The sequence below is a fragment of the Hippopotamus amphibius genome, chromosome 5 (assembly GCF_030028045.1).
Source record: "Hippopotamus amphibius kiboko isolate mHipAmp2 chromosome 5, mHipAmp2.hap2, whole genome shotgun sequence".
NCBI classification, from domain to species: Eukaryota; Metazoa; Chordata; class Mammalia; order Artiodactyla; family Hippopotamidae; genus Hippopotamus; species Hippopotamus amphibius.
In genome coordinates this window covers 15813815-15837163 of record NC_080190.1, presented here as the reverse complement: position 1 = coordinate 15837163, position 23349 = coordinate 15813815, and the positions used below count along the sequence as shown (strand labels likewise).

General features: G+C 45.2%; 1 protein-coding gene across 4 annotated transcripts in view; it reads right to left on the bottom strand.

The window, feature by feature from the left end:
• Window positions 1–23349, bottom strand: part of GFRA1 (GDNF family receptor alpha 1) — a 205012-nt gene that overhangs the window by 122739 nt on the left and 58924 nt on the right. For 2 of the 4 annotated variants that reach the window (XM_057735695.1, XM_057735692.1), the window contains exon 4: window positions 22724–22738. The exons of the other annotated variants lie outside the window; for them this stretch is intronic. In XM_057735695.1, coding sequence (XP_057591678.1) covers window positions 22724–22738 — 15 coding nt within the window. The remainder of the gene's footprint in view (window positions 1–22723; window positions 22739–23349) is intronic. 4 annotated transcript variants of the gene reach the window in all.

The window sequence follows — 23349 nt, the reverse complement described above, 5'->3', positions numbered from 1 at the left end:
GCCTCTAATGAGCATGGCAGCATTGAGTTAGTGTTTATCTCTGAGCCACTCAAAACACAGCCACGCATATGACGTCATATGGGTTCACAGCCAAGGCTAGAGACAGAGATGCCTTCCTACATCCTCTGTCCAGTGTTTACCGAGCACTTACCATGTGATAAGTAAGCACTGGGTTACACTGCAGATTGAAATCTAGATGGTGGACGCCCCAACCCTCTCAGATTTTATAAGCTGGTGGACCAGTCAGCCAATGAGGAGGAAACCATAAACCTATATAGAATTGCATGCAGATAGGAAAAATCAGGGCAACAAGCAGCATACGGGGACCAAGAAGGGGAAAGGGAACCTCTTATGATAAGATGGCTGGGGTGAGAGGGGCCTTTTGAGGCAACACCATTTAAACAAAGTCTGCAGGGTGAGGGGTCCAGACATACGAAGAGATGCCCACGGGAGCTGAGGTTCAGAAGAACAAATACCAGCGCCCCTGCTACATAGGCTTTCGCCTATGATAAACCAGTCTCCAAAAAAGGTAGGCAATAGTGAAATAAGCCAGGCAGAAAAGGACAAATATGGTAGGATTCCATGTGTGTGAGGTACCTAAAATTGTCAAATTCACAGAAATAGAAAGCAGAATGTTGGCTATCAGGGGCTGGGGGCAATGAGGGGTTTTGTATAAGCGGTGCAGAGTTTCAGTTTGGGAAGATGAAAAAGTGGTAGCGATGGAGAGTGGTGATGGTAGCACAACAATGTGAATGTACTGAATGCCTCTGAACTGCACACATAAAAAATGGTTAAAACTGTCCATTTTATGTTAGGCATGTATGACGACAAGAAAAAGACAGGTGGGCAAGCCACTGGGCATTTTTAATGCACCTAATTAAGCACACTCCCTGGACCAGTAAATGAATCCACCTGCAGGCAGAGACTTGGTTCTGCCTCTTCACTGACTTAAAAGTGGAATAAACATCCTTCCCCGCAAAATTCAAGTGTTTGAAGGGGCGGGTCTCAGGAGGCAACTGGCAAACAACGTTTCTGTTCCTCAAAATCCTAGCTGAAGAAACACTTCCTCCAAGGACCTTGCTTGACTAACACATCTTGTTTACCAAAGGAATAACATTCCCCTCAGCTCCATCAAGTTCTTTGCCACATCCATGTACAAGTTTGTCTTCCTGTCTGTCTTAGAAAGCATCGTCCCTCTGTCCTTCTTCCACACACCCCACTACCACTCCAGGTACACCCCAAGCATGTTTTATTCTTTGGGGCAACATTTACATTTGCAACTAGATACATTAACTATCTTAGGTTTTATTCTCTTTAAGTACCAACTGTAGCAGAAATATTACAGAAACATGTTCTAGAATTCATTCATACAGACATTCATTGATACTTCTTGAGAGAAACATCTCTTAGACAAGAGAAATAAGGAAAGTAGGTTGAAAACCATGGACTTCCCCAGTTTTATTCAATGCTTTGAGTTTGATTTTCTATTACAGTTTACAGTTCCAATTTTATCCAGTACAATGCTTTTTTCCTAAGCCAAAGACAGAATTTTCTATGAACCAGGGATATATAATAGTTACCTATTTCTCCATTTATAGCACTTATCACTTGAGAAGGTCAAGACAAATGCATTAGGCCAGAGGTTTTTGTAAGAACTCTTTTCCTGATGAAGGTGAAGATGGGCATAGCTCTCTGGAAGACAAATGCCCCCCAGGGAGGCATTTCAAACCTGATGAGAGCTCCAGGCAAGGCAGAGAGAGAAACCAGAGCTGGGGAAGGACTCACATATGGCAACTGGGATGCAGCTGTGGGGAGCAGTCAGGAGTCAGGCCCAGAGCCGACAGAGCAGGCAAACACAACAGCAGGCTCCCACTGAGTGAAAGAATCATTCATTCTCTGTGAAGTACCCAGTGTCCATCATGACACACAGCGGGTACACCTAAAATTTGATGGGTGCTTGAAATCAAACTTCTAGAACTGAATCATCACCAGACTGCTCTTCTCTCAACCTAGACAGAAGAGATGAGCAGTACACCCCTCTTGCAGAAGTTCAAGAAGAGCAGTGGGCTCCCAGGAGGTCAGGTCCATCCAGAGCCAGAGCTCCCCGACAGGAAGCGGGAAGAAGCCATTTCCTCCCACTGGGGGCCCGCTTCCTGCAGAGACCTGAAGAATGCTGCCCAGATCCCACCCTCTGCTCTGCCTGTGTGGGGAAACTGCAGGATGTGTGTTTCATTCAGTCCTGCCCCAGAAGTCTCAAAAATTCTTCCCCCAAACAGAGAATCAGGATCTTCCAATTCCCAAAAGCCATTTACAAGAGGTCTTGAAAGAAAAAGAAAGGCTAGGAGCTGGGAGAGAAGGAAGAAAAAAGGAAGGAAGCCAGATCTGACTTTGCCTAGGGAGGAAAAAAAAAAACCCACAAAGCTTTTCCCTTCCTTCCCTTTATGCCACCAATGTGTGTCATTTATTTGGTGACAAAGCTCTGAATGTTAATTGAATGCATTAAAGGGATAATAACACAATCCAGAGAATTGTTTTGCTGTATTTTTAAACTTCCATGTGCCTGGCTACCTACAGCTGAATGAGAACAGGTAAAAGATCTCCCTGAAATAAAAAACAAGGGAACTCGAGAAGGGGAGCAGGCACCTACTTGAGAGTTCACTGGATTCCCATGGAGAAAAGGGCAACTGCCTGGTGCAAGGCAGTTTGGTATCAATGCAGTAATTTCTGGATAGCTGCCAGTGCTAAGGTTAAAAAACAATATTACAAGGCTTCTATGATGACAGCCTACTGGGAGACATTTGTTGAAAATTGCTTTGCCTATCATTTAGTCAGCAAAAAACCCCCACAGTACTAGTTATGCTAGAACTCTGTTGAGTGTGCATCTATAAATGATTCAAATTGTAAGCACATAAAGCCCCCATACAGGTAGATGTAATCACCATAAAAGCCTAGAGCCTCAGCTCTGTTCTTTTGCATTGATAGGCCATATAAATTTTCACCATATGTTGCCAAATAAGAAGCATAATTATAAAGAAAAGTATATTCTGAGTCTTAAATTCAACTTTCAAAAATGAAATCAGAATGACTTTTTTTGGCACCAGGCGATAAACTTTTCAACAGCCACATCGTGGAAAACTGACATTCTAAACCATACCGCATCCTACAGCCTGACTTAATTATAATTATACCTTTCACCCTACAAGAAGGGACAACTCACATATTGCCAGGGAAACATGACAAGGTTTTTACTAGACTGTCTCCTCCAAATATAGTTGGTCCTCTGCATCCACAGGTTCCACGTTGTGGATTCAACCAACCATGGATCAAAAGAGTTCAGAAAAAAAAATTCCAGAAAAGTTCCAATAAGTAAAACATAGCATTTACGTTGTATTTACAACCACTTACATTGTATTAGGTATTATAAATAACCTAGAGATAATTTAAAGTATATGGAAGGGTGTGCCTAGGTTATATGCAAATACTAAGTCATTTTATATAAGGGGCTTGAGCATCCTTAAATTTTGGTATCCCAAGAAAGGTCCTGGAACTGATCCTGTATCAATATGGAGGGGGAGGGGGGACTGTTCCTAAAAACATTTTAAAGTGAACTAAAGCATTTAAAAGAAAAATAAAGGTGTGGTATTTCAGTGATCAGGACAATGTGAACAAATCCAAGTTAGTCTGCAGTCAACAGGAGGTTAGGAGTTGTCTGGTTAACAGTGCAGAGTTCAAATGAATCCTTTCTTCTGTTTCTCACCATGAGTTAAGGACAAATTTCATTTCTTACTGGTTTGGGGCTTTTTGCCTGCACTGATATAAAATGACCTTGTTTTGAATAGCACCCCCCATTCCTTGTCCCCATGGGCTGGAATATCTATCTTAATGCAAACAAATAAATCCTCATTCCTACCAGAGACTGGGAGTTGGGCTTTGCAGGTTGGGTGCCTTGAGGCCTGTCATCTAGAAAAGGAACTGACGTAGGCCTCTGCTTGCACCCCGGCCCAGGGCCCCAGATTTTAGGGGCAGCTCTGCCCAGGAACCACCATTCAAGTACCTGCCCTCAGAACCACCACCAGCCCCTGAAAGCCCCTCTAGGATGGTCCCCGCTAGGAGTCCCTACTTCCAGGGCATCAAGTCAGATCAACACAATGGTCTAGTGAAGCGTAAGTGAATTGTCCAAGGCAAATACAGAGCTGGCTTTGTTTGGAGGCTGAATCCACAAAGAGTCAAACTGCAGAATGTGAGACTCAGAAGAAGCTGCCTAGTGTACCTTCACCCCAGGGGGAACCCTCTCTCCCAAAGCTGACCAGTTCTTGTCCACCCAGCCTCAGCTTGAGCCCATCCTCTTAGAAGCATGGCTTATAAAAACACAGAAAACTCCATATGAATGTGGCTGGGCCCTTCACAGTGCTGAAGATCCAAACTGCCTGTCCTAGCAACCAGCTATGGGCACCAAGAACAGTCAAGGAATAAGAGATGCTTCCTTTCATTCTTGACCAAGCCTGGAGAAACAGTGGCAGTCCCAGGGGAATGTTAGAAAGTACACTTTCTATCTTTATGTTTTAAGTGGTCAAGTGAAGGCAGAAACAGCTGTCATCTAGGAATCAAATCCTACACCCTTTTTATACTCCACTCCCTCCATTTCTCCCCAGCTCCCCTCCACACACACAGCCAACCCCCAGGACAAAGAACTGTTCTTGATCAAGCTGGGAAACCATATTCGTCAGGCTAATTTTCAGAAGTTACTAAAGTGGCCTGGAAAAATGGAAGCCAAGGAGCATCAAGATTACGAAATAAAAATAGATTTTTTTTTTATTATCAAGGCATTTTAAGAGCAATTATGTTGCTGCAGTCATAACAGCCACTTGTGCAAACAGCAGGTTTAGAAAGTACAAAAGACTCCTGCTACCTCCACACCCACTCCAGGGGCTATTAAAGTTTGGGGAGGGGCACGAAACAGAAAGGATTTTTAAGACTTTGGGGTTTTTTGAGTTGATTCTTAAAAATCTATTAACGTATTCTTTACCATTCAAAGGAAATTAAAACCAAATACACTTTGGGGAGATGAGGTGAAAAAAAAAAAAAAAAACTACATGTTGGGGATAAAAGATAAAGGGCTTCATTAAGTCCCAAGTTCATAAAAATGTCACCCATCCCTCACCATCAATTACATCTGTTTTGTATGTCCTGATGTAGCCAGCAGAGAAGGACTGGTCTCCTAAGAGACACATATCCTGCCTTTGTTGGGAAAATTCTGTGCTCTGCTACCTGAGAAGAGAGGCAGAGGGGCGAAGACAGCCTCTAAGCCAAGCCTAGTAGGGGTCCTCTTGCATTTGAATCTGCTTCCTGGTAGCCCTCCTTTCCTCCCTCCATTTACCTCTGCCAGCCCTGTCCCAAAGCCAACCAGAGTCAATCTGTAAAAAGGAAACTCATTATAAACTCTTAAATGAGAAGCCTTAGGATGGTGTATGAGTTACTAGTCATTTGCTGTCTCTCAACCTGCTGTATATGCAGAAAGTAGTTCCTAAATAATCCTGTGAATTTATTTTACTACTTACAAATTGGGTCTGTTAGGTAAATCGACGTTGCCAAAGCTGATTGATAAATGAGAATAGAAAACCTAAAAATAACCACGTGAATTCTTTCCCACCAGAAAGTCAAGAAAACAAAGCCATCTCCAATGAATCATTCCTGACCCAGCTCACCTTTCTAGGTCAACTTTAAACTACCCCTCACTTCAGAGGAACTCAGTCGACACTCCATGTTCTCTAATTTATCCCGAAGAAACCGAAAGGGAGTTTGAAAGGTTAATTAAAGTTTCTAGTATAGCTCTTGTCGATATCTAAGTAAGTACATAATATTTAGCTGGATCAAGGACCAGTTTCCTGAATAATTAAATATTCTGGTTGACATAGTTACCCTATATCCATGGATTACCAATGCTCAACAATTAGAACAGAAAAAAAACCACTGGGAAACTTTTTTTTTTTATGACCAACCCTTAGCGTACTGATTCACACATAGCAGAGCATCAATAATTTTTTGCTACATGACTGAATAAAGAAGATATTTCAACATTTAGGAGCCCTTCTGAGAGACGGGTAAGCTCATTTCATCACTCTATCAATACCTTCACCTTAATTCCCTCAACAGACTGAGAACCATCTCTGAAACTTCTGATTCATTATGTCTGCTGATCAAATACCTGCTGTGGAGGCAAGGGAGAGCAGGGGTCCGCAAACTCTGTAAACGGACAGGTAATAAATGTTTTAAGTGTGCAGACCATATAGTCTTTGTGGAAACCATTCAACTGCCACTATGGTGCAAAAGCAGCCGTAAACAACATTTACATGAAAGGGCGCGGCTGGGTTCCAATATAACTTGATCTACAAAAATAGGCAGCCAGCTAGCAGGCCACCCCTGCACCAAAATAATATTTTCATGTCCTTCATGGCCAAGTTTAGAAAACACCCCCCCCACTGAGTCTTCCTTATTACCTAGTAGGAGAACTTTTTCTCTACTTTAAATTGACCTACTGATTTAGTTCTAGCTTTTTTGTTATACTTTCATGGTCAGACTGAGACTCATGGCATGCCCGGCAGACTGCTAATTTTGTGCCCTTCAAACTGATAGCCTTTAAATAGTTGCTCAGCATTCTTGTAGAAGGCAGACGAAGTGCTGTGTGAGGGGAGGATAACAGGGACCATCAGTGGGGCACTCGGATCCTAACCCTACCTAGTTCCCAGCAATTCAGCTCAGACCCAAACGTGCAAACTCTATTCAGTGCAACCGAAGCCTCACCAAGGAAGAAGGTTCCTTTAGGGTTCTACTTCTTATCCCAAACTACTTATCAAACAACTTTTTCCATATACTTCTCATACTCTTTTTAAGAAGCCATATCGATGATGTTTTAGCACCCCCACCCCAGCATAGATGGATACCCTAAGCAAAAGTGTGCAAAGTCCTTTTTTCTATGCAACATGACATTTTCGCACGTTTCGAGGATTTGGAGGCATGGATCTTCAGTGTGCCGTTATTCTGTCTACCACACTATCTTTAAAGTCTAAGAGAATGGGGGAAGTAGAGACACAGAGACAGGCATTAGTTTCTGAAGGAGAGCGGTGCTGCCAGCTGAGCCGCTCCCCACTGGGAATCCCCACCAGACACAAACAAAGGCAAGGATCAGCACACTTAGCTTAGAAATCTTTTGAGTAAGGCTTCTACATCTCCCCAGAATTCTGATTGATTTTTCCGAAACCTGCCTCTCCCTGTTTCAAACAAGAAGCAAGTTCACAGAAATGACACAGTCCTGAGTTGTTCCAAAAATCACAGCCGTCTCAGGGGAACTAACACTTAGTCCAGAGTGAAATTAAATACGCATGCCCTCCTCAGTTCACCATGCCCTGGAGATGCCATATTGAGGAGAGGCCTAAAAGCTAGTTAAGAAGGAAATATTCAAGTGGTGGCAGGGAGCAAGGTAAACAGTACAGAGCATCAAAGCAGAAGTGGTTGGAAGTCATCATTTCACAGAATAATAGACTATACAGGATGAGTCTTCAAGATGATGTCTAATCCCCTCATCTTATAGATGAGAAGATTCAAGCATCACAACTAATTTTCCTGATGTCACACAGTAGTTAGGTATGGTGTCCCCAAAAAGTCCCCAAGTCTCCTCAATGCCAGTCTACTATGACATGAATTTTCTACTTCATATCTATACTTTTTCTAGATTTTAGAGCAATCACACTTTGGTGGCCATAAGAAAACATAAGGCAAGAATTTAATATACTGTTGATCCACTCAAACACATAAGCCATGACCATACAGCCAGGGGCCTCCTTCCACAGAACAGAATGCTATGTACCTTCAGAGTGGCCACGTGTATAATCATTTTTCTAAGTGCTATAGAAAGTTATTTTTCAGAATAAGGTTCACTCTAAGGCTGTTAGTCATCCATCCACCCATCCATTCATTCAAACCTCCATTAAATACTGACTGTGTATCAGGCCTGGAGATAAAATGATGACTAAGATGGGTCCCACCAACAGGAAGCCTGTAGTCTAGTGGGGGCAGACAGACAAATCATTCTGCTAACCCTAACACGACATCCTATTTCAGACCCAGACTGGCAAAACCACACCTGATGATTTGCTCACTTCATTTAACAGAATAAACTTTGAATGACCTCGAACTTATTTCCAAAATCCAGAGTCATCCTCATATAACCAGCATATGCACTAGGAAAGGATATTAGAAAACCTATACTCTATTTTTTTCCTAACAAAGCTTTATTTATTTACAAAAAATAGAGATGAAAAGTTGGAGTAAGGGGGAAGACAAGCTTTACACGAAAGTCCTATACAATGTAACTCCCTTTGGTTAAAAAGTGTACATTTCTTCATAGGTACTAAATATGAAGCCACATAAGCCCAATGATACACAGAAATGAGAGCAGTTCTGCTGGCGCATCAAAGCATATTTCCTTTAATACAAAAGTGAAAGTATGTACATTTTTACCAAAAAAAAAAAAAGTTAAAATCATGTGTGTGTCTGTGTGTGCATGAGAGAGAGAGAGAAGAAAGCAGGTGCACGGCACTAGGGTGGTCTAGTAAAGAAGCAGGTACAAGCAGTTCCACAGGAACTGAAAAGGATGACTGATGTGAGCTTGTTGAAGTTGAGAACTAGAGGTGAGAGTTCAGGGCAGGTCTCAAGGGATTCATCAGGAATCAAGTCCACGAGATGATCAATCCCAAGACAAACAGCAGACCCCAGAAAAAATCTAATGGATGATACAGATGTGCTTGAGTGAACAGGAGAAAAAAAAAAATCAAATCCCAGTTTTCTTCTTTCGTTTTGAGGGGAGAGGGGAGGAGGAGTGACCATCAGAGTTACAATCCACCTGAGCATTGTGCCCCTCCCAGTCTGTCTACAAACACACACCCACCTGGCCGAGGTGTCATCAGTGTCTAGTTCCCTCATGGAAGGTTGGGCCACAGGACAGTCCGGTCTTGGCTCTGCTGGTGTGTGCATGCAGGCTGCACGTCTCTGTGCCTGCGAGGACTTCCTTCTCCTCCAGGGCAGGCTAAGACCCCAAACCTCTTGGGGAAAATTCCAGCTCTGACTTGGTATAAATAGTATAAAACTATACTATTTTGGTGGGATGCCTTTCAAAGTAACTTGTAAAGATACTAAGGATAATTTTTTTTTCATTAAAGCTGTTGTGATGCAGTAGAATAAACCTGAACTTGAGGACCAGAAGGCCTGGGTTTGAATCCTGACTCTTCCAAATGCGTGACTTTGGGTGAATTAATAAACCTCTCTGGGTGATAGTTTTATCACCCAGAGAGCAAGACAATACTGATTACCTCACAGGGTTCATTAATTTGACAAATACTTATTGAGCACTTACGCTGTGCCCTGCACTGTTCTAGACGCGGGCGTAGGGATGAATAACACAGGGAGGTCCTGGTACCCGAGTAGTTTATATTCCAGCTGGAGTTACAGGCGAACAACAAACAAACAAACAAACAAAACACATAATTTCAGACAGTACTGAGTGCTGTATTAGTTTCTTAGGACTGCTGCAACAAATCACCACGAATTTAGTGGCTTAAAATAACAGAAATATATTTTCTCACAGTTTTGGAGGCCAGAAGGTTAAAATTAAGGTGTCAGTAGGGCCATGTTCCCTCTAAAGTTTCTAGGAAAGAATCCTTCTTTGCTTTTTCCAGGTTCTGGTGGCTCCAGGTGTTCCTTGGCTGGTGGCAGCGTCACTCCATCTTCAGGTGACCTTCTCTCTGTATCTCCCTGGGTCCTCTCTTCTTCTTAAAAGGACAACCAGTCATAGAATATAGGGCCCACTCTAAATCCAGGAAGATTTCATCTCAAGATCCTTCACTAACATTATTTCCCAACGAGGTCACATCCTGAGGTCCCAGGGGTCATGAATTTCAGGGGCACAATACTCAACCCATTACCCATGTTGTATAAGGGCTGTAAGGAGATAAATGAGGCAACGGGGGAGCGTGGCTGGGGGTTAATCTTCAGCAAAGATGGCCAGGAAGGCGTCTTTGAGGAGGTGATGGTCTAAGAGTAGCCTGCTGCAGGAAGAATGTTCTGTGGTCCAAGAGTCCAAATGGAGGCCTCAGGAGGTGACTGAGCTGGCGTGAGAACCGAAGGTGATAAAAGATCTCAGGAACTAGGATGCATTACCTCCCTCCCCCACAGGGCTCAAAGGACTGAATTTGTAATCCCCCCACCAAAGAGACTGGGTGGTCCAAGCTCGGGAAGCCCCAAACCACAGCCGACCTCCCTTCCGAGAGCACATTAATTTACAGGCCTCTCTCCCTGCCTCCCCTCGCGATGCAGGTGGTTTCCTGATGCAGGATATTAACTTTCAGCTGCTGGAAGTCCCTAACCTCCATGCTGGTCTAAAAGGTTTCGTCAGGTTTGGATAAGCCTCAGATAAGGAGCTGAACTTTTGCGGGCTTATGAGAACTGCACCTCCAATCATTCAGAGATTCGCTCATCACGAGCCTTAATCCATCTCAAATAAATTCTGTGCATACAGACGTGGTTTGCTACCACGGCTGTTTCACAAGGCAAAAGAACAGCTTTGTCTGTTCTGCAAAAGCCCTCTCTGTTTACACTGTGCCCATGGATTTAATTTCCGAGATTTACATTTTAATTCTTTAAGATATTCAGCAGATAAATGGATAGAGAGGCCTATGGTTGAGGTACAGCCCTTTCCTCGAAAACCTGCTTGCGGTGTTTTCCTCTCCCTAGCACTTGTTTCTTCCTTCTGCCAAATTTAATTCGATTTCCTTCTCCACTCTGCTCTGGGTGTCCTCCCTATCTTCCAGCCTTTTACTCTTTTTTCTGTCCCAGTCCTTCCATAATTCCTCCTCCTCATTTTGGACCGCCCAGATTGTTCAGTCACCTGTCATGGTTGGATGGTGTCCCCAGCCCCGAAATTCATGCCCACCCTGAATCTCAGCACGTGACCTGGTTTGGAAATAAGGTCTTTGCAGATGTCATTAAGTTAAGATGAGGTCATATCGGATTAGGGTGAGCCCTAAAGCCAGTGACTGGTATCCTTATAAGATGAAGGGAGGGCACACAGAGGAAAAGACCATGCGATGATGAAGCCGAGGAATGCCAAGGACTGCTGGGAGCCTCTGCAAGCTGCAAGAGGCAAGGAAGGACCCTCCCCTAGAGCCTTCGGAGACAGCACAGCCCTGCCAACACCTTGATTTCAGACCCTGGGCCTCCAACACTGTGAAAGAATAAGTTTCTGTTGTTTTAAGCCACCAAGTTTTTGGTTATTCATTACAGCAGCCCCAGGAAACTAGCTGAGCACTCAGCCTACTCTCCACCCCTCTCTCACCTGGGTCCTCCATCTCACCTAGAGCCCCACAGCCGGACCCCAGGCCCTGCCCTCTCCTCTGGGGAAGCCCAACTTCTCACTGGCCGCGTATCCATGACTACTGAGGCCATGTGACCTCTGTTGATCTAAAGAACCCAACTGGGTTTTCTTTGTTTTCTCCATATTTTATTATGAAGTCTTCAAACATACAGCAAAGTTGAAATAATCTGCAGTGAACATCCATGTAGTTACCACCTACATTAACCAGTAATCTGGTCCCTCCAAGACGACTTTGTGATACAGTCGTAAGAATTCAGACTAAGTCCAATTGCCTGGGCCTGAATTCAGGCTCTATCCTTTACTAGATGAGAGACCCTCTGCAAAGTAAAACTACGTAAGCTTTCTGAATCTATTTCAGCATCTGAAAAATGGGGATAAAAACGAGGATAAATGAGGAGGGAAGCTCACAGCGTTATTCTGGAGAAGAAGGGAGTTAAAGTTTGTGCCTGGCACATTGTACGTAAGTAAGCAGAGGCCATCTTTATCCTCTGCCACCCAACACACAGCACTTTTATCGTGTGCACAGTGCATGCTATTTCTCTGCTCAAAAAGCTACAATGGCTTTCTTGTGCTTCCTAGAACAAGTCCAAATTTTGCTGCCTAGATTTTAAAATAACCAAGAAAACCATTATTCAAGCTATCTAAAATATCAAGCTTTTTTTTTTTTTTTTTTTTATGGATTGGAATTCCATCAACTCGGGCATAACTAATTCACTGTAAAGATCAGCAACACTGATTGGTCATCCTTAAATAGCAAGAGGAGTAATACAAAGAATAATAAAAAATGGGATACCTCAATAACCAATACTACTCACTAGACAAAATCTTTTCAACCACACTGGGAGTGTTGGGGGCACGAGAAAACAGAGGTTTCTGGCCGTTGACAGGCTGTGGAGGTTCCCTAACTGGTCCCATCCAATCCCAACCTAGAGCCTGGCGGGTTCACGGCCCTCTAGACATCCCACAGACACAACACCATGCTTGTCTTTGTCTCCACCTCCATTCAGACAGTCCTTCCTCCAACCCACCCACCCACAAGCCTGCCCTGGTCCTGCCCACTCAGGCCTTCTACCTCCTTCAAAACCATTTCCAGCCCCATTCTTTCAGCAGTTCTGCCGCCCCTTTCCCAGGAACCCCTGTCCTCTATGACTTCCTCCAGCGCTGGGAAAGGACAGAGAGCCCAGTGGCCCACAGACTGACTGGCTTTGAGTTTCCAGTGAAATCGTCAGCTCTTAGAAGGTAGGAACAGTGTCTGCTAAATACCCCATGTTCCTGATCATACCCGCACAGACCGTCGCAGATAAATATTTGCTGATTCTTTCTATGTCCAAATACTGTCCCCTCAAAAAAAAAAAAATAGTGGTGAAGGAACAGAATGGAAAAAGACTTTTGGACTCATGGATAGGAAATGATTTGGCTTGGCTGTCAACATGACCAACTGCTACACTGCCAGCACCCTGTCTCAACTTTATTAAAGAACCAAAACTGTCAAACGTAAAAGAAGTGTGTGTGCGTGCTCACACACCCACATGTGTACATGTGCACGCACGTGCGCAGGCACACACACCCCAGCCACGCACACACACACCAGCCACGCACACCCCCCCCAGCCGCGCACACACCCCAGCCGCGCACACACACCCCAGCCGCGCACACACACCCCAACCGCGCACACACCCCAGCCGCGCACACACCCCAGCCGCGCACACACCCCCCAGCCGCACACACACCCCCGCCACGCACACACACCCCAGCTGCACACACACACCCCAGCTGCACACACACCCCAGCCGCGCACACACACCCCAGCCGCACACACACCCCAGCCGCGCACACACCCCCCAGCCGCGCACACACACCCCAGCTGCACACACACCCCAGCTGCACACACACCCCAGCCACACACAAAATGGCAGTTCCTCAGACCCTTGTCGTTTTGCCCCACTGTCATTCATCAAACATCTATAGCACCTACTATGTGCTAAGCACTGCACCTGATGCTAGGGATTCAAATTAAAAGACAATTCTTTCCATCCAGGAGCTTGATCCGGGGTGGGAAGACTTGCTCAAACAGATCATTACAACAACGTAAAGGAAGTACTGACAGAGGCTGGAGGAGGTGATGGGAAACTCCAGAGGGGAAGGCAGAATTCCCCACCTGTTGGGGTGGGCGTCTGTCAGGATAACCCAGCAGAGATGACTTGGGCTGAGCTGTACGGAGTGAGCAGGAGCAGGGGCAAGGGGATACCTAGGAGGGAACTGGGAGGGGAGCTGAAGTCTCAACCATTTCAAGATAAATTGTCATCACAGTGATTGTAAATATTGTCCTAACAAGGCATGAGAGGACAACGTGGAAATGAGAGTCTGCTTCCCACACACACATCAGCCCCAGGCTAAGGACCCACGACATCCACCCCTGGGCCACCCGCTGTGATGGCAGAACCTGGGGACTCTTCTGAGGCCAGAGTGGAGAACAGGACAGGGTTGCTGAAAAGAGGAGAAAGCATTCCAAATAAAGCAATCAATTGGCTGAAGCACAGAGATGTAGACGAGCATTTTTAAGACTCAGGGTCAATCAGGTAGAGCTTTCTGGGGAGAAACAGGATGAGATGGGGGAGGGGTGCCAGAAATTAAGCTGGGTATGACTTGCGGAGGCCTGGCCTAGTGTCTCCTAGAAGAAAGCAGCACGTCAATGAGCGTCCACATCCAGCCATCATTGTGGGAACATTTCACCACACCTGCTGTCCAGCATAAAGAACACATTTCTATCAACTGGCAAAATGCTTCCCAAAAGATTGCTTCAGCAAAGATTAAAAAAAAAAAATTGAATGAATCAATTAGGGTTGTTTGTAATGTCCTGTGGCTTCCAGCAAGCCAAGCTCCAAAGACAATGGAAATGAGGCTCCCTGACATGATGGGGTTTGAGCCCCCATGCCCTGAGCTGGAGGGAAGCAAGTGTACCAGAGGCAGCATAGGGCATGGGCAAATGGGCATCACCTGTCCCCACAGGTGCCCCCATCAAAGGGTTGATGAATGCAGCTGTCACAGGCAGGCCTCCAAGTCAGAACATCCTCTCTGCCTGGAGGGGACAGTGTACCAGCCTGGGCATCTGGGAAGGGGCGTCAGAGAGAGGAAGCTGGGGAAAATTGGCAGGTGGGTGCCAGCCCAAACAGAAAAACATGCTCAACGTCTCATGCTCCCACCTGCCTAAGCTGGACGCACTCACAGACTCATAATCTGTCCCCAGGACAAACTCAGTGACTTAAAAGATGGTCTATCTTGGACCCCAATGAGCAGCGATCAATCTAAGGAAGGTGCAGGGAACTTTAAGAACTCAACAGCTGGGATATTATAAATAGACCAGTTGTTTTATCCCTGGCCTGCCCAGGCTATGGAGAAAGCACAAATGCCTTTGTTCAGAAACAAGGCACTATGCAATCTGCTAGAGATCAGGCAAACCCACTTAGGAGCTTGTGGAGCGAGAACTGGCTGAGAAGTCCCAAGAGAAAGCCTGGGTCCGGTGTGGAGGCAGGGGAGCACTGTGATGGACTGAATGTTGTATCCTCCCAAAATTCAAATGTTGAAAATCCTATCCCCCAACATGATGCTATCAGGAGGCGGGGACCTTTGGGAGATGATTATATCATGAGGGTAGAGCCCTCATGTGAGATTAGTACCCTTATAAAAGAGATCCCAGAGAGATCCTTCCCTCTTCTGCCTCATGAGGACACAGAGAAAAGATGGTTTTCTATGGACCAGGAAATCAGCCCTTAGCAGACACAGAATCTCCCAGCACCTTGATCTTAAGACTTAAAGGGTCCAGGGCTTCCCTGGTGGCACAATGGTTAAGAATCTGCCTGCCAATGCCGGAGGCACGGGTTCAAGCCCTGGTCTGGGAAGATCCCACATGCTGCAGGGCAACTAAGCCGGTGAGCTACAACTACTGAGCCCGAGCTCTAGAGCCTGCAAGCCACAACTACTGAGCCTGTGTGCAGCAACTACTGAAGCCTGCACGCCTACAGCCCGTGCTCTACAACAAGAGAAACCACTGCATGCAGCCAAAAATAAATAAATAAAAAAAAAAAAAAAAAAGACTTAAAGGGTCCAGAACCATGAGAAATAAATGTTTGTTGTTTGACACCCCATCCCACACCCAGGTTTATGGTATTTTGTTCTAGCAGCCAGAACTAAGATAGGTACCTAATAAACTCACTCCTCTGCACTTGGGTGGTTCTGATGGGCCTAGTGAAGGGTCACGGATCTGTGACTATGTTTCACCAGGAGCAGAAAAAAGGCCTTCAATGGGAATCAAGACAGTGTATTGCAAAACCTGAAGTCAGACTACCTGTGTTCAAAATCCTGGCTCAGGTGTCATACCCTGGCAGCAGGAATCTACAGATAAGCAAGGGGGTGAAGGCTAAAACGATCCATGTGGTAATGGATTAGAGTTAGAGACACCAGTAAGAACTCACACTTCACTTAATACAGATACAACTGCTTATATGTAGAAATAGATACACAGATATACATGGGTTAGTATACACACATATATTTTTCTCTGCTCTGTCAGCGGAGAGGGCCTAAAAGAAATGACACCCCAATAACAACAGTCACACCTGGCACCCAGATGTTGGTTTCTAACAACATTCTCCAATAAAAGGAACCAGCACTCCTTAAGGAAATGGCTAAATCTAGGACAGAGATGGGAAATAAACAAGATGAACTTGGAACATTTTATACAATAGTATCAGAAAGTACCCCAGAAGGGCTCAAAAAATAACTGACAAGGATATATCAAAGGGACACAAGGAGCCTGCTGAAAGAGCTCTCCATGGACAAGGCAAGAAAACAAATAAAATTTGTACTGCATTATAACCCAACCTATAGAATAAATATTCATGAGTCCACGTTGATCCAAATAAATGACTGAGTAAATTAATAAATGAAGGATAAGAGCCAAGGCCCCCTTGCAGAAAAAAAACTTATGTAGATACCTTCTCCTCAGTGAGGTGGGGCATACGTCCCCACTCCTTAAGATCAGGCTATGCATAGATTTCCTCCCAAAGAGTACAATATGGAAAGGAGGGGGAAAGTAACTTTGCAGTGGAGAACCTTGACAAATGCTACTTCAGCCAAGTGTAAAAGATCAACATCAATAGTCATAGATCAAGTTGACAGTAAATGCCTTTGATATGATGTCATGCAAATGGTGTTTTACCTCTGTGATCTTCTCCAAAACCTAAAACCTCAGTCTAATCATAAGGAAAACATCCCCTGAATTCCAACAGAGGGGCATCTACAATATAGACTCAAACACCAGGACGCTTCAAAACTGTCAAGGTCATCAAAAACAAGGGAAGTCTTAGAAACTCTCACAGCCAAGAGGAGCCTAAGGAGACAGAGCAACTACATGTAACATGGTGTCCTGGATGGGATCCCAGAAGAGAACAAGGACATTAGGTAAAAAACTAAGGGACTCTGAACAAGCTATGGACTTCAGCGATAATAACGGATCAATACTGGGTCATTCGTGGTAACAAATGAACCACACTAATGTTAAGATGTTAGTAACAGGGGAAACGGGATGTGGGGCATATGAGAACTCCCTGTACTATCATCACAATTTTTCTGAAAATCTAAAAACTGTTCTGTAGCATAAGGTTTTTCAACTAAAAAAAAAAAAAAAAAATCCTGTCTCTACCACTTACGAGTTATATAAACATCGCTAGATGGATTCTACTCTGTGCCTCACTTTTCTCTTCTATAAAGTGGGATTATCGGTTATAATACCTACTTCATAAAATATGGGGGCAGAGTCAATGATAAAATGTGTGTAAAGCGCCTGTCCCAATGCCAGGAATATAGGAGGTGCACAAATGTTGGCAGCATCAGCATCATCATCCTAATCTTCTTCATCCCAATAAAATAAAAATTAAAAAAGAAAAACTGCTCTTCTTATTAGCAACCTTCTCAACAATAAAACTTTCTCCCTTTATTGACCTGGCAATTTTGAAACTCAAGTTACCGGGAGGAGAGGCTCTGAAACCTCACCTGAAACTCATAGCCAAGGATTAGAGTTGAGGACACAATGAAAAGCCCACTCGAGGCCACCTGGCAGGGAACAGGCCACCCTGCACAGCCCACGCAGAACGTGATAAAGCATCTCCGAGTATGTGATTATTTAAATATGCCTATCATTTTCCCACATCACACACACACACAAAGTGAATCTACAAGAAATTAAATGGTAATGTTGTTCAGTTTGTGCTGGAAAGATGGATGCATTTCCTACATGACTTGGAATATTCTACTGATTCTGGACAGAACAAGGGAAGATATATATACACAGTAAAGATTAGCATACAGGAAGTGTGACCAGGGAACAGCCACTTTCCACCATAAAAATGTTCATGCATTTTTCTCATTTACTAGTTCGTATCACATGACAACGTGGAGTTTTTCCCTGGAAGTGGTAACAACAGATTTAATTTATTCACCCAAACCCCACACTCATAAAGCAAACAATATTTCATAATGTATAACATTACCAAGGGGACCATAATTCATGGCTAAAGGGTCAGAGCTTTATAACAGATGGGTTTTCTGAAGTGGTTGGGAAAACCTAAGATCCAGCCCCAGCAGTTTGACCAATACGTTTGAAATATGCCAAAGAGCTTAAGTCAAGCACATTATAAATGGCAGTGGTCCCTGTCACCACAAGTCCACCTCAACAATTAATGGGCTGGGCTGGGCTGCCAGAAAGCAAACTATGATTTATTGTTCTCTTCGGATTAGTAAAAGTAATGCCATCCAGTGTGAATTCCAGCATTAGTCCTTGTGGGAAACAACTGATGTTTCCAAATGGCTGTGAGAGTAGGTTACACTTCTGAAACCACATTTCTTTTCATCTTAATTCTCAGCTTTTAGGGAACCTCTGCTTTCACCCAAGTTCTCTGTATAATACTCAAAACCTGCAGCATGGGACATTTTTGTATTCTATTAACTCAAATCCACTTAAAGCTGCTCAAGACAGAGCATCGGCAGAAAGCCATGTTGGATCAGAGATCTCCCCAACTCTCTCATTTTACAGATGGGAAAACTGAGGCTACAGGGCAAAGCAACTGGCCCACGCTCCTCAATAAAAGGCAGCAACCCTGCTGGGAGAAAAACTTGGGTCTCCTAGGCATAGATATATATACACATTAATGATGTATCAATATATGTAATACAGATCATACACACATATGTAGGTACTGGAGAAAAGTGGCTTTTTAAAATCTGAAGCACACAGAGGAATATTTTAATGATGCCTTTGATGAGAATAATTTTCCAGCTTAAGTCACAGCACAAGACTCTGCACGTGCAGAAAGGGTGACGCTCACTAGAGGGGAGCTGGTGGGAAGGGGGCCGTCCATTCCCACTGCCCAGGAGCACAGAGACCCACTAAGTGTGCCACTAGGGCTTGTGGTCAGGGCCCCCTCTTAGCCCGGCCTGAGCCTGCTCAGCCTTGGTCCTGGTTTTAACTTCTTACACGTTCTGGTACATTTTCACAGCAGCCAGTATGGTGATTTTAAGTGTAAGTAAGACCAGGTGACCCTCCTGCTTAAAACCCACCACTGACTTCCTTCCTCTGATCCATAGACTACACACCTGCCCTCCTCCCCTAGCTCATTTTACACAACTTCTCTCTCACTTCCTTCTGATTCTGGAACACTGGGGAGTTCCTGCTCACGAGGGAGAGAGACCCCTCGCTTGCAAATTCCCCAGCTGGTCCCCCAGATTCTCCAATAGCTGGTCTTCCTTGTCATCTTCTAGCCACCCCATCTAAAGTGGCCCTCCCAACCCCTATCGCACCATCCATGATATTTTCTTCACTGCTTGTATCTCTCTTGGAATTTACCTTGTTTTTTAATTTGCATGCTTGGCACTGAATGTTCCCCAAGCTAGACTCTGAGTTCCATGAGAACAGGGGCCTTTGCCATCTCGGTCACTCCTTTATCCTGAAGGCCTAGAAAGTGTCTGGCACACCGTTACTGGTTACAAAATAAACAAGTGCACTATGTTTGAAAGGTATCAAACATTCCTTGAGCTGGAAGAAAAGTCTCTCTAATAGCAAGATCCCAGCTCCGGGTGAGAACCGAGGAGGGAGGAAGGCTAGGCCTCTCCAGGCACAGAGTCTACAAGGGACTTCGGTTTGCTGAGCAGAGAATTAACTCAGTGGTGAAATCTTTATATGGTGCCCACTGATGCTTTCAAACGCCCAGCTGAGAGGTAGCGTGGTGGTGTTCTCATTTCCAGGCCACCCTCCTGGTTTCTGGTCGATTTCAGAATCAAGGTTGAGCCCGTGGATGCGCACTCAAAGGTGCTTCAGTAACTTCACATGAGCTCTGTGTGTGTGTGTGTGGCCTTGACTTCATTATTAAACGATCAGTATAAAAGTGCTCTAAAACTCAAGATTCTAGACACGTGTGCACGTACAGCATTTTCAATTGCATTTGATGTTGTGAAGAGCCATTCTGTGGCTCTTCAGAATTCCTGAGAGCCATCCAATGGCTCGTGAGCTCTGTGGACAACAGAGAATGTGGGTCAATTACAGCTCCTTGAAAATGTGGCCCCCTGGTCCCAGAACTCAAACAGACGGAAGGCCCAGCTGTGGGCCCACTGGTCCTTGACAGTCCTCGTGCCCTGTGGTCTAACAGCCACAGCAAGTGGCATTTACAGATGAAAGAACCGAGATGAGCTGGAAAATGGCACAGGGTAGCTCCCACATGCACATACCACGGGTGCAGCAGAGAAAGGCCCTGCAGTAGCTGCCGCGCTGTCACCTGCTATAACAAGATTGATCTGTAGTGAAATAAAAGATAATGCAATCCAGAGGAAATAACTTCGGTTTCCTCCGACGTTTCCCTTCTGATGTTGTCAACTTGCAAGCCTGCTTCCCTCTTCTGCCTGCCCCGGTGCACAGCAGACCAAACATGTAGGGACTCCTCTGGGCAAAGAGACCTCACTCACTCACTGACCACCAGAAGTACACATTTGCAAAGCAGCATCCCCCTCCGGCTGCCTGTGAGTCCCTGGGCGTACCAAAGCCAGCAGGGACTGGTGCCCACAGCGTGGTCAGCCCAGAGCCACTCAGAGTGGCCCTGTGTAGATGGGCTACAGAAACAACCCTGTGGCTTCGTCTGAAGCCACATCGCTTTCTATTGTTTATTTCTAGCACAATTCACGGCCCCTGTGTTTCAAATTAACAGCACAATTCTGGAACAAGAGTTTAACCCCAGAAGATGCTGTGCAGTCACGTTTCAGATTCTGTCTGTAAGACACGAAACCTTGGTTTTGGTCTGATGTTACTGTCACTGGCACATTTTTACTGTCACATTTTACTGAGCATTCATTTCACAGGAAGAATGGCCAGAAGCAAAGGTAAGGAGGGGGTACCAGCTGGCGAGTTCTTTGCCATCATTTTAGAGAATGTCTCTGTACGAAATGGTCCTGCAAGGCCAGAGCCATGTAAATAATTCACAAAAGCAAGTCCAGTTCTCCCCACCTGAAATTCTGGAAATGTCTTATGAGGGACCTGCTGCCCGCCATCTCGCCGGGCAACGGGTAGCTAGCAGCTTCCGTCTCTGGAAGATGCCATTAAGTCTCAACAGCCCATGATTTGCACATGATTATAACTTTTGCTCTGCACATCATTGTTACTGACAGGCAAATCCCATCAATCGAATGGCATGACTGATTAAAAAGGAGGCAAACCTGACATAAGCGGTCTGGTAAGCCATTTTTTATACTGACTACAAAAACCCTGAACGCTCACGGGTGTGGGTAGAAAAGCCAGATTTGATACCAACCTTTTCCCTCCCCATCCTCCAGGGGCCTCGGCACACACGCTCCAGTAAGGCTTTCCAAACTCAGGTATTTTATGTCTCAAAGAAGAAATGCAATTCAGCGTTGCGAGGGGAAGCGGGGCGCTTGCTCTCTGGTTTATAGGAAAAAAACTGGCCTCCAGGAGCGTCCCACTGAACCCCCAATCTGTCAAGGAAGAAGACACACCGCAGCCAGTGCCCTGACGGCAGCACGTGCATTACACCCACGGTCGTGGCACCTTTTCAATTTTGCTCATTGCTTCGTCTCTAGCCAAATGGAACTTATTACTTATGGCTTGTTGGGATTTATGAATTATTTATAAAAGTAGGTCTATGACTCCAGACTCTTAAAAGACAACACAAGTCCCCTCATTGTTACCCACAACTGCGCTTCCATCCGAGAGAGCAGACCGCCCTTCTTCATAACAAGCTGCGTGTTTGGGGTGAAACAATCGTTGTGAAAATACCCAACCTGCAAGATTATTTGGAAGCTATTTATGGGATATCTGGACGTGTTTTTAAACCAGTCTCTTTTATTCTAAGCTAGCCTGGGATTCTTTATGTGGCCGACATGGGCTACAAACGTTTTTCTCAACTTGAATATAAACAGGCAGATCCTGCCACTTTCTCCCCGTAGTTTCAGGCTGCAGCAGAAAAGGGAAAGAGGCAGTTGCTCCGAATGTGTATCTAGCAGGTTCAATAAGGCCATGCCTGTGAGTCTCCCAGAGCACAGTGGCTGCCTATCCTGAGTGGGGACTAAGACACGCACTGGAAGACACAGTCTAGGTGATGCTTTCCCTCTCCAGCTCCCCCAAACACGTGAACGTGGCTGGCAAAACACATAAGACACTGCACACCCTCGCCGGGCTCCTCTCAGTCATTGAAACAATTGGAAGGGTTGTGAGGTGTCCTGGGCTGAAGGACACAAAGTGATCAGCCAGGCATGGTCTCGCCCCCACCTCCAGGACAGGGGCACTTTCGCTTGACAAAGAAACCCCCAGGTGGAGGTGGCATATGGAGCCCTGACCAAGCATCAGCTGGCTCGATGCAGAGCTCCGAGGGACAGGGGCCTCCACCCCATCCCCTCCACAGAGACCTGCTCCCCATCAGTCTCACAAGCCCCACAGCAGCCCTGTCCCTCAGCCAGCTGCCCGGACATGAACTCCTCCTCAACGTCCCTGACCCAACTGTCCAGTCCCCGCTCTGACCCCAAGCAAGGTCCAGAGGAAGAAGCAGAGGCTGGACAGTGGAGGCTCAGGAAGGCTGATGGCACTTCAGGCCACGTCAGGCCATCGTCCTCATGGTACCTCCTAAACCCCCCATGACATGTGCACAGAAGAATGTAAAGCCCCATAACCCTCTGCACGCAGATGATACCCTTTCCCAAAAGAGTACAACCAACGGAAAAGCAGGCAGGAGGCAGCGAGCTTACCTTGCTGGAAAACATCTGCCAGCAGGGAGGGAGGAAAAGCAGAGGAGGAGAGAGGGAGAGAGAAAGGAGAAAAAAAAATATTAATAATAACGTTGAAAACGTCAGTGATGATCGTCCTAGCTAACACACACTGACTTCGCTAAACACTCTTGGTACAATATTTCCTCTGCTCAGAGGCAGTGGTTACGAGCTTGCGCTCTGGAAGACAACTGCCTGGGTCTACATCTTGGCTATATGCTGACTAACTCTGTGGCTTACAGTTCCCTAAACCACAAACAGATCTACACTGGAAAGATTCGACAAATGATGTCCTATGTTTCAAAGGCTTAGATGGGTGCCCAGTACATAGCAAACATCAAAAGTTGCCAATTACTATTCACATTAATATTATTATTTTCACAACAACCCTACAAAGCAAGTTGTAATACTGTTCTCACTTTATAGATAGGGAAAATGAGCTTCTGGAAGGTTAAGTAACTCATCCAAGGCCACAGAGGAATAAGCAAGGCAGGACTGAACCTAAGTCTACCTGATTCCCAAAACTATCTTCTTTCCCACTCCTAAGCCGCCTGACTGGTTTATAAACAACAACAAAAGCAACAAAGGTACACAACAACATAAACAAA